This window comes from Dryobates pubescens, chromosome 37 (genome assembly GCF_014839835.1).
Source record: "Dryobates pubescens isolate bDryPub1 chromosome 37, bDryPub1.pri, whole genome shotgun sequence".
NCBI lineage: Eukaryota > Metazoa > Chordata > Aves > Piciformes > Picidae > Dryobates > Dryobates pubescens.
The window spans coordinates 3,322,339-3,337,916 of record NC_071648.1 but is presented as its reverse complement, the minus strand read 5'-3'; the positions used below and the strand labels follow the sequence as shown (position 1 = coordinate 3,337,916).

General features: G+C 48.5%; 1 protein-coding gene across 4 annotated transcripts in view; it reads left to right on the top strand.

Annotated features, from left to right (window-relative positions):
- The window catches only part of NCKAP1 (NCK associated protein 1), a 92,443-nt gene that overhangs the window by 52,901 nt on the left and 23,964 nt on the right, over nt 1-15,578 (top strand). For all 4 annotated transcript variants that reach the window (XM_054177040.1, XM_054177039.1, XM_054177038.1 and 1 more), the window contains 9 exons: nt 267-325; nt 1,495-1,640; nt 2,949-3,081; nt 5,654-5,773; nt 6,727-6,866; nt 8,680-8,811; nt 10,602-10,820; nt 12,223-12,353; nt 13,419-13,516. In XM_054177040.1, the coding sequence (XP_054033015.1) occupies nt 267-325; nt 1,495-1,640; nt 2,949-3,081; nt 5,654-5,773; nt 6,727-6,866; nt 8,680-8,811; nt 10,602-10,820; nt 12,223-12,353; nt 13,419-13,516 (1,178 nt within the window). The remainder of the gene's footprint in view (nt 1-266; nt 326-1,494; nt 1,641-2,948; nt 3,082-5,653; nt 5,774-6,726; nt 6,867-8,679; nt 8,812-10,601; nt 10,821-12,222; nt 12,354-13,418; nt 13,517-15,578) is intronic.

Sequence of the window (15,578 nt, the reverse complement as noted above, 5' to 3'; positions counted from 1 at the left end):
CTGTCACTTAAGTGTTTTAATTCCTACCTTTTAATGTAGAAAGCTTAATCCTCATGTTCTCACCTGGGTATTTTAACTCCTGGAAGTGTGGCTCTGCTGGATTGATATTCTTAAGTAAAAGCATGAGCTCTTCAGTACCCAAGTAATCCTTGAGTACTTTGGGGGGAGGTTTAGAAGGTGTGACATAGGAGATCTGAATTTGTAGTTGTTTTCCTAAAGAGTTTATGTTCTAATGTGTTGTTTGTCTGTTTTTGTCCCTGATGCAGTTGAAGATGGAGAGGTATTTGACTTCAGAGGAATGAGATTAGATTGGTTTAGATTGCAGGTAATCCTTTGTGTGATACTTCACTAAGTGAAATCCAAAATGGGTAATAAATTACTGCTTTTCTAGATTGCTCTCAGGCTGCAAATGGCTCTGACAGGGTGGCTAAGAATAACTTAACTCTCTTAAAATCAAACACATTCTGAAGCAGATTGTTTGCTGTATTTTGAGGTAGCTTTGTTTGCGTTGCCTGCTTCTTGCCAGTTGTTCTTTGAGGTGTTTCTAACAATTCAGAAATAGATAGTGTTAGGATGAGCAGTTTACTGGCAGCTGTGCTGTGCAGAATGTGATTTAAGCCTGCCCAGCCAAGGGAAGGTGGAGAATGTTCAGTGAGAAACTAGCATTCAGGCAGATCAGCAACGTGCCCTAGTGGCCAAGAAGACCAATGGCATCCTGGGTGGGATTAGAAGGGGAGAGATGAGTAAGTTGGCTGAGGTTCTCCTGCCCCTCTACTCTGCCCTGGGGAGGCCACATTTAGAATATGGTGTCTAGTTCTGGCACCCTCAGTTCAAGAATGATCTCAGGGAACTGCTTGAAAGAGTCCAGCACAGAGCCACAAAGATGATGAAGGCAGTGGAACATCTTATGAGGAGAGCCTGAGGGAGCTGAGGGCTCTGGTGCTTGGAGAGGAGGAGCCTGAGAGGTGACCCTCATTCATGTTGATAAAGCTGTGCAGGGTGAGTGCCCAGAGGCTGGAGCCAGGCTCTGCTGGGTGGTGCCCAATGATAGGACAAAATGGCAATGGGTGCAAGCTGGAGCATAGAATGTTCCATGTGAACATAAGGAAAAATCACTGCAAGAGTACCAGAACACTGGAGCAGGCTGCCCAGAGAGGTGGTGGAGCCTCCTCTCTGGAGAGACATGGATCTGTACTTTCAAAACACTCTTTCTCCTGCTTTCCAAAACCTGATTTGTTCTCCAGTCTATCTGAATTGATGTCATATTCCAATGCCATTAGGGGACTCCTTTGAAAGGCAGTTTGCCTTCCTTAAGCTGTAGTGGAAAGACAGAATAGCCTACCCATGTTCCTTTAAGCAGACCCTTTTAAGCCTCCCCTCCTTCTTTTAAGTGTTCTATGCATAGCATTTACCAATTGCATTGGGTGGTAGCAATGGAATTGGCAAAACCAGCATCTCTAGGTATAATAATTTACTTCTCCCTTGCTTTTCCAGGCCTACACCAGTGTTTCTAAAGCTTCACTGGGTCTTGCAGACCACAGAGAACTAGGAAAAATGATGAACACAATCATTTTCCACACAAAAATGGTAGATTCTTTGGTGGAGATGTTGGTTGAAACCTCAGATCTTTCTATATTCTGGTATGTTACTGACCATTCTGTGGAAGCTTTTTGCTGTTCCTTGTTTGGTTTGCCCTTGCAAGTAAATAGAGACAGTTAATGGGAAGATGTGGTGGGGCAGTGGGAGAAGCATTAAGGGGGGTTGAGTCAGTCATCAGCAAATTTGCAGATGACACCAAGTTGGGGGCAGGAGTTGATCTGTTAGAGGGCAGAAAGGCTCTGCAGAGGAACCTCAACCGACTGGACAGATGGGCAGAGTCCAACAGGATGGCATTCAACAAGTCCAAGTGCCAGGGGCTGCACTTCGGCCACAACAACCCCAGGCAGAGCTACAGGCTGGGGTCAGAGTGGCTGAGAGCTGCCAAACAAAGAGGGACCTAGGGGTGCTGATTGACAGCTGCCTAAACATGAGCCAGCAGTGTGCCCAAGTGGCCAAGAAGGCCAATGGCATCCTGGCCTGCATCAAGAACAGTGTGGCCAGCAGGAGCAGGAAAGTCATTGTGCCCCTGGACTCTGCACTGGTTAGGCCACACCTTGAGTCCTGTGTCCAGTTCTGGGCCCCTCAGTTTAGGAAGGACATTGAGAGACTTGAAGGTGTCCAGAGAAGGGCAACAAGGCTGGGGAGAGGCCTTGAGCACAGCCCTGTGAGGAGAGGCTGAGGGAGCTGGGGTTGCTTAGCCTGGAGAAGAGGAGGCTCCGGGGAGACCTTCTTGCTCTCTACAACTACCTGAAGGGAGGTTGTAGCCAGGAGGAAGTTGGTCTCTTCTCCCAGGCACCCAGCACCAGAACAAGGGGACACAGTCTCAAGCTGCACCAGGTGAAGCTTAGGCTGGAGGTGAAGAGAAAGTTCTTCACTGAGAGAGTTGTTCGTCATTGGAATGTGCTGCCCAGGGAGGTGGTGGAGTCCCCATCCCTGGAGGTGTTCAAGAGGGGATTGGATGTGGCACTTGGTGCCATGGTTTAGTCATGAGGTCTGTGGTGCCAGGTTGGACTTGGTAATCTTTGAGGTCTCTTCCAACCTTGGTGATACTGTGATTCCTGGGTTCCATCAGAATTAGTTTGATAAAGGTTACTCAGAAGGCTCTATCAGAGCTTCTTCAAGCAGTCACATAATGTGTCTGGGATCACTGTCAGCTTTTGCCTAAAGGCTAATAAAATACTTAGGGGGGTTAATGCAGAAAGCAAGCTTCTTTGCAAGCATGATGCAGTTTTTAGTATACATTCTAATTACAGATCTGACACTTAACAGCATGTTTGGTTGGTGTGAAGCAGCTTTATTTACAGCAAACTTATGTGTGTGTTCCATCTCAATGTCTCTTCTCTGATCAGTTTTTATAGTCGTGCTTTCGAGAAGATGTTTCAGCAGTGTTTGGAGCTTCCCTCTCAGTCAAGATACTCAATTGCATTCCCACTGCTTTGTACCCATTTTATGAGCTGTACCCATGAACTGTGCCCAGAAGAGGTAATTTCAACATACATTTTCTTGGTTGCCTTCATCTCTCATTTAAAGCAGAGGGGATTGGAGCTGCATGCTGCAGGAAAGTCTTGCTGAGGTGTAACATGCAAGGGACAAGAATGGTAACAAGGGAAGTAAACCCAGGAGATCCCTTCCTTGGTGATTCTTCACCCATAGATCTCAGAATCCTTTTCAGAAGTGGCAAAGCATGATTTATCTTCACTTTAAAGAGAGTTTGTAATGAGGTACAGAGGTTAGAAGACTCTTCTGGGGCCATTCAGACTTCAGTGCTAATAAATCTTCTGCATTTTAAAACTTCCTAAGCAACAGGGTTGGTTGCTTTGGTTGGTTTATCCAAATGATTTGTAAACTCCTTGATAGGAAAAGGAAACAGGAGGTTGGGACTTCTGGGGTGCATTCAGAGGAGTGTGTCCAGCAGATCCAGGGAGGTTCTCCTCCCCCTCTTTTCTCTCCTGGCGAGGCCTCACCTGGAATATTGCATCCAGTTCTGGGCTGCCCAGTTCAGGAGGGACAGGGATCTGCTGGAGAGAGTCCAAGGGAGGGCTTGCAAGGATACTGAAAGGACTGGAGCCCTGCTTGGTGAGGAGAGGCTGAGAGCCCTGAGGCTGTTTAGTGTGGAGAGGAGAAAACAGAAAAGATCTAATCAATGCCTATAAATATCTAAGGGCTGGGTGTCAGGAAGGAAGGGACAGGGACAGCCTCTGCTCACTTGTGCCCTGTGGTAGGACAAAGGGCAATAGCACAGGAGGTTCCACCTCAACATGAGGAGGAACTTCTTCACTGTGAAGGTGACAGAGCCCGGGAACAGGCTGCCCAGAGAGGTTGTGGAGTCTCCTTTTCTGGAGACTTTCAAGAGCCATCTGGACACGTTCCTGTGTGACTTGCACTGGATACTATGGTCCTGCTCTGGCAGGAGGGTTGGACTCAAATCTCCAGTGGTCCCTTCCAACCCCTAACATCCTGTGAGCTTGTGATTCTGTATGGCTTGTCATCAGTAATATTTCTTGAGTAAGATTTTCAAGCAGCCAAGCAAATCCAAAGTGACACAAGGCCCAATGCAGGCATTTGTGGTGGTAACAAGCAGGGTGTGCAAGACCTGTCAGGTTAGAAATAGAAATGGGAAATGCCAAATGTTGCATAAAGAAATGGCCTCATTGTTAAAGGCAGGGGCTTGGTTCTGAGGGAATTCTTTCTATCTATGTTGGAATGAAATGTATCTTTCAGCAAGTTCCCTGTGTGTCCACTGACTTCAGAATTACTCTGGGGGTTTACTTGGCTGCTTTTGAGTAGTGCTGATGAAAGTGACCTCATTCTTAATAGTGTCCATCTGAATGAGATCTGTGGCAACATACACAACATGGAGCCTTCCTATTTAAGCATTAAATCCTCTTCTGCTAAACTTCATCTCAGTGTATATATCTCTGTTTTCCCTGTATGCTGTGCTTTAAACATCTGCAAGCTCCTGTTGGTGCTAGCTGACCACTCAGAAGTTTCTAGGAAATGGGTGGAAGCTGAGGCAGAGGAAGTTCCATGGAAACCAGGAGGAAGAATTATTTCACTGTGGGGGTGACAGAACACTGAAACAGGCTGCCCAGGGGTGTTGTGGAGTCTCCCTCTCTGGAGATATTCAAAACCTGCCTGGATGTGTTCCTGTGTGACCTGCTCTTGGTGACCCTGCTCTGGCAAGGGGGTTGGACTGGATGAGCTTTCAAGGTCCCTCCCAGCCCCTAACATTCTGTGGAAGCTTCCCTTCAGGACAAGAGATGTCTTTGACAACAATTATAGTAGCAGTAAGGAATCAGTAGGCAGAGTCCACTGTGAATTCAGCACATTGTGCCACAGCCAGCAGAGCCTGGAATTCAGTATCTGGATTGTGTGGCTTGGTTAACTATTATCATTTGGGAAAAATAACCTTGGCTGTGCTGTGTACAATGTGTGGCAGTGTGGCTGCTGGAAAGCAAACCCAAGTGGTGAAAGAAGGGTTTTCAGCGAGACAGAGGCTGTGCTTGTGCACATCCAGTGACAAAGGCAATGAACCCAGGAATTAATGCAGCAAGGGCTTCCTTATTTACTCTTTCCAGTGGTATGAGGGACACTGCCTTCTCTATAGCTTGAGTTGCAGGCTCTGTCTCTCTTAGCTTGACGACTGGTGCACATGAATGAAGAGGCAACTCACAGAAATCCTCAGCATTGGATGGGCCACAAATAAACCTGGATCCAAATTAAACATTTAAAAACTACCTTTCCCCCCCCCCCCCCCCCCTTTTTTAAAGCATTTTGAAAGGGTTTTACCACCTTTTACAGAAAAGGTTTTGCTAAATGCATGGAGCAAAATGGTTTTGATGGGACTAAGCCAGAGCAGGGACTTGGGAGAATGAATGGTTCAGGTTGCTTACAAGAAAAGAAATGGCTATCAAAAATCAAAGACAATCCTGGAGCTGGGATTCTTGAGGACTAGTAGATTAATTTCTCAGAGCCTGCTTCCATGGGATTTTGTGACTGTTTGCAGGAGTAATGAGAAGCTGAAAATTCAGGCTTGCTTTCTTTTGTCTGACAGAGACATCACATCGGAGATCGTAGCCTTTCCCTGTGCAACATGTTCCTGGATGAGATGGCTAAGCAGGCTCGAAATCTTATCACAGACATTTGCACAGAACAGTGTACACTGAGTGACCAGGTGAGTGTGCTCATCTCTGGTGGACAACAAGTTCTGCATGGGACAGCAGTGTGCCCTGGTGGCCAAGGGGATCCTGGGGTGCATTGAGAGGAGTGTGTCCAGCAGAGCCAGGGAGGTTCTCCTTCCCCTCTATTCTCTCCTGGTGAGGCCCCACTGGAATATTGCATGCAATTCTGGGCTCCCCAGTTCAGGAGGGACAGGGATCTGCTGGAGAGAGTCCAAGGGAGGGCTCCAAGGATGCTGAAGGGACTGGAGCCCTGCCTGGTGAGGAGAGGCTGAGAGCCCTGGGGCTGTTTAGTGTGGAGGGGAGAAGACTGAGAGGGGATCTGATCAATGTCTGTAAGTATCTAAGGGCCTGGGTGTCAGGAAGGAAGGGACAGGGACAGGCTCTGCTTACTTGTGCCTTGGGATAGGACAAGAGGCAATGGATGGAAATGACAGCACAGGAGGTTCCACCTCAACCTGAGGAGGGACTTCCTCACTGTGAGGGTCCCAGAGCACTGGAAGAGGCTGCCCAGAGAGGTTGTGGAGTCTCCTTCTCTGGAGCCTTTCCAGTCCTGTCTGGATGTCTTCCCGTGTGACCTGTGTTGGATCCAAGGCCCTGCTCTGGCAGGGGGCTTGGACTTGATGATCTTCTGAGGTCCCTTCCAACCCCTAACACCCTGTGAGCCTGTTTCTAGTTTAATTGTTTCTCTTCAGCTTTCTGAACTTTTCATGGCCCTGTTTTCTGTTCACTTTTCCACCCCACACCCCCTCTCAATTTCTGGGGAGGTTTTCTGTTTATAGAATGAAAGTTGATTTAAGGAAGACTCAGATTAGAGTTGTATAGTTAGTTACCAATGTGTTGCTTGTGTGATGAAGCCTCCACCCGGACCAGAAGCTTATTTTGCATCTCACAGTTGCTCAAAAGTTGGATTTTGATTTGGAGGGGGCTGCTTCTTTCTGTTTGCTAGCTGCTGCCAAAGCATTGTGCCAAAACCATCAGTCAAGCAGTGAACAAGAAGTCAAAAAAACAAACTGGAAAGAAAGGAGAACCTGAAAGGGAGAAACCAGGAGTGGAAAGCATGAGGAAAAACAGATTGGTTGTGACAAAGTAAGCCTCCTCTTCTCTTCTCTTTCACCTTGGAGTCAAAACATGAATGTTTCACATATTGAATGCTTCTTGCTTAGTTTGACTGAGTTGTATTGATTGTAAATATGACAGCTTTGTAGTTGGGGAGCATATGATGCTTCCCAAGCTTGTATGGGAGTCTGAATTCCATTCTGTAGGGAACAGGAATATGTGCCTCTTCAATTTATCCCCTCAGCTGTTTCCATTCCTGAGCAGAAAGGATCCCTGTGCACACTGTGTCAGGTTTCCTGTGTGGTCATGGGACTTGGGGACTTCCAACACATGGATGGCATCTTCATTTCTGCCTTGTTTCAACACTGTTAACTAGGTGAAGTACAGTTTGGGATGGAAGTTCTGGTTGCCAAAAGGCAGTGTGCTGCCTGCTGGGGTGGATTTGTGGCTCCAGTGCCTGTACCAGCTGGGGATGGTTTGCTTGTTAGTGGCTACAGGAAAAATGAAAACCCCAGCAAATCAAGAACAAGAAAAAAAGCCCCAAAACCTGAGAGAGATAAGAGGAAAGCTTTAAAAACACACTTTGGGGTGTATGAGAAGATGGGCAAGAAAAGGCAGAATACAATTGTTCAGAGAGATCAGAGGACATGATGGGAGAGTGGTGAGGCTCCAGGGAGACCTACTGGTGACCCTCCAGTACCTGAAGGGGGCCTGCAAGAAGGCTGCAGAGAGACTGTTTGCAAAGACCTGCAGCAACAGGTCCAGGGGCAATGGCTTCAAACTAGAGCAGAGCAGGTTTAGATCGGCTGTGAGGAACAAGTTCTGCACTGTGAGGGTGGTGAAACACTGGAACAGGTTGCCCAAGGAGGTGGTTTGGGTCCCATCCCTGGAGATATTCAAAGTGAGGCTGGACAGGGCTCTGGGCAACCTGATCTAGTTGGGGATGTCCCTGCTGAGTGCAACATGTTGGACTGGATGACCTTTTGGGCTCCCTGCAAACCCAAACCATTCTGTGATAAAAGTAGAAAGAGGAAGGAGGCTAAGAAAAGGGAACAATAAATGTTTAGTGTTGTGGGTAGGGATGCCAAAACACACACACAATGCTGAAAGGGAAGTGGTTTTGCTACAGTTGCAGCAACCAAACTTCAGAGAAAACTGTAAAGATTAGAGTTAAGGGAAAAGAACTCCCTTGTAGCTTCAGATTCTCTACCCCAATATGTGTAGGGTTTTAGTACTGGCTGGTAGCAAACATTACTTGTCTTGCTTAGTTCAGTTTGGAGGGGAAAAAAAGCACCTTAAGAGACTGCTCTTCTTGAGTTAAAAATAGATAGAAGAAGAGGGAAGAGCCTCAAGCTGCAGCAGGGCAGCTTCAGACTGGACAGGAGGAAGAATTTTTTCCCATCAAGAGTGGTCAGGGCTTGGAATGTGCTGGCCCAGAGAGGTGGTGGAGTCCCCAAGGCTGGATGTGTTTGAAGGTGGTTTGGATGTGGTGCTTGGGGACATGGTTTAGGGGTGATTCTGGGTTGGACTTGGTGATGCTGAGGCTCTTTTCCAACCTGAATGGTTGTGTGGTTCTATGATGTTCTTATTTATGGATGTACTGATGTGTGTGTGTCTGCATGTGAAGTCACTGTGTGATGCAGATGCAGTTGCAGGATGTGTTCTTACCCATAATACTGTGTTTTAATCAAGCTAGCAAAGCATCTTGAAGTGGAAAGAGATAATGAAGAGTTAGAGCTCTCCCTGTTGTTGAAGCATCATCCACCCAGCACGTGCTTTCCATGCTAATACACACTTATGTTATGCTTTTGTCTTTTTCTTCCTTTCTTCTTGCCTGTTAAAGCCTGGACAAGCTGCACACTGCACTTTCTGAGCTCTGCTTCTCCATCAATTACGTCCCCAACATGGTGGTTTGGGAGCACACCTTTACCCCCAGGGAATATTTGACATCCCACCTGGAAATCCGCTTCACCAAGTAAGAAAGATTGCAAAGTTAGCAGTGCTCTTCTACAAGACAAGGCTTTTGCTGGTTTGCTGTTGAAATTATTGTCTGCTTACAACATAAAATGGGTTTGTAAAAGTGGATTCTGAACATGAGCCAGCAGTGTGCCCAGGTGGCCAAGAAGGCCAGTGGCATCCTGGCCTGGATCAGGAATAGTGTGGCCAGCAGGAGCAGGGAAGACATTCTGCCCTGTGCTCAGCATGGGTTAGGTCACACCTTGAGTCCTGAGTCCAGTTCTTCTCAATTAAAGAAGGACATTGAGACTCTTGAATGTGTCCAGAGAAGGGCAAGGAGGCTGGGGAGGGGTCTTGAGCACTGTCCCTACAAGGAGAGGCTGAGGGAGCTGGGGGTGTTTAGGGTGGAGAAGAGGAGGCTCAGGGCAGACCTTATTGCCGTCTACAACTCCCTGAAGGGAGGTTGTAGCCAGGTTGGGGTTGGTCTCTTCTCCCAGGCAAGCAGCACCAGAACAAGAGGACACAGTCTCAAGCTGTGCCAGGGGAGGTTTAGGCTGGAGGTGAGGAGAAGAGTATTTGACCATTGGAATGTGCTGCCCAGGGAGTTGGTGGAGTCACCATCCCTGGAGGTGTTCAAGAGGGGATTGGATGTGGCACTTGGATCCATGGTTTAGCTGTCAGGAGGTGTTAGGTATTAGGTGATAGGTTGGACTTGATCTCTGAGGTCTTTACTAACCTGGCTGATTCTATGATTGTGGAACTCTTAAGTCAGTTAAAATGGTAAGGAAATGATTTGTGCAGACGTACACAATGGTTAGTTGTGATTTCCAGGATGGCCAATGGGATCCTGGGGTGCATTCAAAGGAGTGTGTCCAGTGCATCCAGGGAGGTTCTCCTCCCTCTTTACTCTGCCCTGCTGAGACCTCACCTGGAATATTGCATCCAGTTCTGGGCTCCCCAGTTCAGGAGGGACAGGGATCTGCTGGGGAGAGTCCAAGGATGCTGAAGGGACTGGAGCACTGCCTGGTGAGGAGAGGCTGAGAGCCCTGGGGCTGTTTAGTGTGGAGAGGAGAAGAGTGAGAGGGGATCTAATCAATCTCCATACATCTGAGGGCTGGGTGTTCAGGAGGGAGGGGACAGGCTCTGCTCACTGGTTCCAGGTCAGGGTTTGGAACGGGAAACGGCGTTTCAGGTCAGGGTTTGGAATGGGAAACGGCGTTTCAGGTCAGGGTTTGGAACGGGAAACGGCGTTTCAGGTCAGGGTTTGGAACGGGAAACGGCGTTTCAGGTCAGGGTTTGGAACGGGAAACGGCGTTTCAGGTCAGGGTTTGGAACGGGAAACGGCGTTTCAGGTCAGGGTTTGGAACGGGAAACGGCGTTTCAGGTCAGGGTTTGGAACGGCAAACGGCGTTTCAGGTCAGGGTTTGGAACGGCAAACGGCGTTTCAGGTCAGGGTTTGGAACGGCAAACGGCGTTTCAGGTCAGGGTTTGGAACGGGAAACGGCGTTTCAGGTCAGGGTTTGGAACGGGAAACGGCGTTTCAGGTCAGGGTTTGGAACGGGAAACGGCGTTTCAGGTCAGGGTTTGGAACGGGAAACGGCGTTTCAGGTCAGGGTTTGGAACGGGAAACGGCGTTTCAGGTCAGGGTTTGGAACGGGAAACGGCGTTTCAGGTCAGGGTTTGGAACGGGAAACGGCGTTTCAGGTCAGGGTTTGGAACGGGAAATGATTTTTTTCAGCTGCATCTTGGGTTAGTTTCGCTAATAATTACTTGTCTCCAATTTTGGTCGGTTGGTTTGTTTCCTAAAAGGTCAATCGTTGGAATGACTATGTACAATCAAGCCACGCAAGAGATTGCCAAACCTTCAGAGCTGTTAACCAGTGTAAGAGCCTACATGACAGTCCTGCAGTCAATAGAGAATTACGTGCAGATCGACATCACACGAGTGTTTAACAACGTCCTGCTTCAGCAAACCCAGCATTTAGATAGCCATGGGGAGCCCACCATCACCAGCCTGTACACAAACTGGTGAGTAGGTAGATGAGCACTTGGCTCCGAGGGTTTTGTTTCACTTAATGAGCAATCTGGAACTGGAGAACTGGAGTGGTGGGAAATTTTCTGAGCCTTCTGACTCGACAACTTTCCGTCTCCTCACTCCTGTTAAAAGCCCCTTGGCCGCTGGGGAGCAGGAAGCCCCTTGGCTGCTGGGACATGGGAAGCCCCTTGGCGGCTGGGGAGCGGGAAGCCCCTTGGCTGCAGGGGAGCGGGAAGCCCTTTGGCTGCTGGGGAGCGGGAAGCCCTTTGGCTGCTGGGACATGGGAAGCCCTTTGGCTGCTGGGACATGGGAAGCCCCTTGGCTGCAGGGGAGCGGGAAGCCCCTTGGCTGCAGGGGAGCGGGAAGCCCTTTGGCTGCTGGGGAGCGGGAAGCCCTTTGGCTGCTGGGACATGGGAAGCCCCTTGGCTGCTGGGACATGGGAAGCCCTTTGGCTGCTGGGACATGGGAAGCCCCTTGGCTGCTGGGGAGCGGGAAGCCCCTTGGCTGTTGGGTAGGGTGAGGTGCAGATATTAGTTGAATTGTGGAAGTAAATGTCTTAGATTAAGAGTGGACAGAAATAAAGACAGAAGTAAAATGAAGACTCTGTCGTTGAATTGGAGAGAAATAACAGGATTGTATTCAGAACTACAAAGGAAAATACACAATGCATGGACCTTTAACACCTAAGACATGCAAAGCCCCCAGAAAGCTTCCCCCAACCAGATGAAACCACAGGCCCCAGTGCTCCTTTTCTCCCCCCTGCTGTTGCCTCCTTTCTGTTAGGCCTGAGCAAGCCAAGATTGCACAGGGAAAATTATTCAGCCCTCTGAAGGCCACAAAGAGGCTTCTTCCCCCTTTGTTACCAGATAAGGGACTCCCTCTGGAGAGCCGAAAGGAGAGGGAGAAAAGAGACTGAGTAGAAAGTTCTTCCCAGCAAGAGTAATTTGCCATTGGAATGTGCTGCCCAGGGAGGTGCTGGAGTCCCTGTCCCTGGAGGTGTTCAAAAAAGGCTTGGATGTGGCACTTGGAGCCATGGTTTAGGTGTCAGGAGGTGTTAGGTGATAGGTTGGATTTGGTGATCTCTTTTCCAACCTGGTTGGTTCTGTGATTCTGTGAGTTGGCCTGGCTGCCAACTTATGAAGAGACAGCAGAATTATGGCATTGAATAATAAAGTCACCGTTTTCCAGTCCATCCCCTGAACCTTTCTGCTCCTCCTGGAGGACTTAACTTCATGGTGTTTTTTTCCTTAAAGAATCACAGAGAATTTCCTCAAACTACCACACTAAAGCTGTAGCCCAGAGGCTTTGGGCTGTCCCTTGTCACAGAAGTGTACTTCATCTGTGTCAGGTCTCTGTGCTCATTCCTCACCTAAAGCTTTTCCCCTTTCTGATCAGGTATTTGGAGACGCTACTACGGCAAGTCAGCAACGGTCACATAGCCTATTTTCCAGCCATGAAGGCATTTGTGAATTTGCCTACAGAAAATGAGCTGACATTCAATGCTGAGGAGTACTCTGACATCTCAGGTAAGCTTTGGTGTTTGTCCTGCATGTTGGCGAGAGGCTTACTGTACGCTGGAGTAGCTGGGGTTGAATAGCAACAGCTCGTAGAGCATTCTCGCCTGGATGGCTTGGTCAGCTTTCAGCAGTACTCTGAGTACTTTTAATGGCTTGGTTAGCCTTCAGTGGTACTCTGAGTACTATTTATGGCTTGGCTAGCCTTCAGTGGTACTCTGAGTACTATTTATGGCTTGGTTAGCCTTCAGTGGTACTCTGAGTACTATTTGTGGCTTGGTTAGCCTTCAGTGGTACTCTCAGTACTTTTAATGGCTTGCCTAGCCATCAGTGGTGCTCTGAGTACTTTTAATGGCTTGGCTAGCCATCAGTGGTGCTCTGAGTACTTTTTGTGGCTTGGTTAGCCTTCAGTAGTACTCTGGGTACTTTTAGTGGCTTGGTTAGCCATCAGTGGTACTCTGGGTACTTTTAATGGCTTGGCTAGCCATCAGTGGTACTCTGGGTACTTTTTATGCCTTGGGTAGCCTTCAGTGGTGCTCTGGGTACTTTTTGTGGCTTGGTTAGCCTTCAGTGGTACTCTGGGTACTTTTAGTGGCTTGGTTAGCCTTCAGTGGTACTCTGGGTACTTTTAGTGGCTTGGTTAGCCTTCAGTGGAACTCTGAGTACTTTTAATGGCTTGGTTAGCCATCAGTGGTACTCTGGGTACTTTTAATGCCTTGGTTAGCCTTCAGTGGTACTCTGAGTACTTTTAATGCCTTGGTTAGCCTTCAGTGGTGCTCTGGGTACTTTTTATGGCTTGGTTAGCCATCAGTGGTACTCTGGGTACTTTTATTTGTGCTGCCCCTGCCTTGAGGGAGCTCCCTTTGCCTCTTTTGGGTCCCAGCAGCCTAGTTGCATTTAAACTTACAGGTGTAGGTGTGTGATGTGTTGGTGACTGGCTGCTTCACTTCTCATGCCTAAAACTCTACTTGGTAGTGAAACTTCTTTGCAATTCCAACACCATGGCTAGATATGTGACAGGCATCAAATAACTGAAGGAGGAATGTTTGAAGCAGAAGAGTTTGTTTTGTTTCTCAGAAATGAGAGCCCTCTCTGAACTTCTGGGACCATATGGCATGAAGTTCCTAAGTGAAAGTCTGATGTGGCACATTTCTTCACAGGTTGCTGAGCTGAAGGTAACCTTGGGGAAACTGGTGGGTGGGCAGTGGGGGTAGTTGTCTGTATAAGTTTCCTTTAAGTTATTTCATAGCTGTGCTTCTGCCCTGCCATCATGTTGAAAGGACTGCAGCTAACTGATGAAGCTGTGACTTGATTCTTGCACATGCAGTACATGAGTAACACACATTCTTCAGCAGCTGCACAGACAGAACTTCTTGCAGGCTCTGTGCATTTCTATGTTACATCTCCTGAGTCAGGAATCACAGAATTGTCAGGGTTGGAAGGGACCTCAAGGATCAGCCAGTTCCAACCCCCCTGCCATGGCCAGGGACACCTCACACTACAGCAGGTTGCTCACAGCCACATCCAGCCTGGCTGCAAACACCTCCAGGGATGAGGCTTCCACCACCTCCCTGGGCAACCTCTGCCAGTCTCTCACCACCCTCATGGGGAAGAACTTCTTCCTAACATCCAATCTCAATCTACCCATTTCTAGTCTTGCTCCATCCCCCCCAGTCCTATCACTCCCTGACACCCTCAAAAGTCCCTCCCCAGCTTTCTTGTAGCCCCCTTCAGATACTGGAAGGCCACAAGAAGGTCTCCTCAGAGCCTTCTCTTCAGACTGCACAACCCCAACTCCCTCAGTCTGTCTCCAGAGCAGAGCAGCTCCAGCCCTCTGCTCATCCTCGTGGCCCTTCTCTGGACACTTTCCAGCACCTCCAGATCCTTCCTGGAACAGAGGCTCCAGAACTGGACACAGTGCTCCAGCTGTGGTCTCAGCAGAGTGGAGCAGAGGGGCAGAATCCCCTCCCTGGCCCTGCTGGCTACACTTCTCTTGCTGCAGCCCAGGCTCTGCTTGGCTCTCTGGGCTGCAAGTGCTCCCTGCTGGCTCCTGTTGAGCTTCTCCTCCCCCAGCATCCCAAAGTCCTTTTCTTCAGGTCTGCTCTCCAGCCAGTCCCTGCCCAGCCTGTATTGTTGCTATATAAACAAGCCTCTTAATCATCAACAGGAGGAGAAATGCTTCTCAAGGATTTCCACCTTGCATGGCTGAATTTTCAGTCTACATTTACTCTGTTGACTCTAAATTTAGCATGAAAATCTCAACTTTATCTATAATGACTTCCTATAATATGTGGATTAGCATCTGTTTGTTCAGTTTACATGGGTGGGAGACTCCAGCTCTCTTTCCTTCCTTGGTTTTCCTCATTTTTAGACCTGTACCTCTGGTTGAACAGTACCCATTTGCTGTAAATGTCTGCATTTTGATGCATAAACCTGATACTTAATCACAGAATGGTCTGAGTTGGAAGGGACCTCCTAAGGTCATCCAGTCCAACCCCCTCTGCGCTCAGCAGGGACATCCCCAACTAGATCAGGTTGCCCACAGCCCTCTCCAGCCTCACCTTGACTATCTCCAGGGATGGAGCCTCAAGCACCTCCCTGGGCAACCTGTTCAAGTTGGTGCCATGGAAACAAAAAAGGGAGATCTGGGCATGTGAAGGAAGCTAGCTGCATGGTACTCAAAACAGTGAGCAATGACAGGGCAGCACTTCCAGCCTGTGTCATTAACTCTTTCTGCAAGAAGGTTTTAATTACATTTAATAATGTGTACTGCTTTCCCAGGCTGTAGTCATGCTTGAATGTTCAGTTTGCTTTGCATGGGGCTTGCATTTTCAGTGACATTTCCAAAATTAATTCCAGGTTATTATTACATCTACTAATTTTCAAGTTGTTTAACCACTAATTAAAATAAGGAATTTTTTTTTGAGTTCTTCTTGGGTTTCTCTCCCCCCCCTTTTTTCTCCCAGCCCCCTTTTCTCTCCCCCCCCTTTTCTCTCCCCCCCCTTTTCTCTCCCCCCCCTTTTCTCTCCCCCCCCTTTTCTCTCCCCCCCCTTTTCTCTCCCCCCCTTTTCTCTCCCCCCCCCTTTTCTCTCCCCCCCTTTTCTCTCCCCCCCCTTTTCTCTCACCCCCCCTATTTCTCTCCCCCCCCTTTTCTCTCCCCCCCCTTTTCTCTCGCCCCCCCTTTCTCTCCCCCCCCTTTCTGCTCCCCCCCCTTTTCTCTCCCGCCCGCTTTCTCTC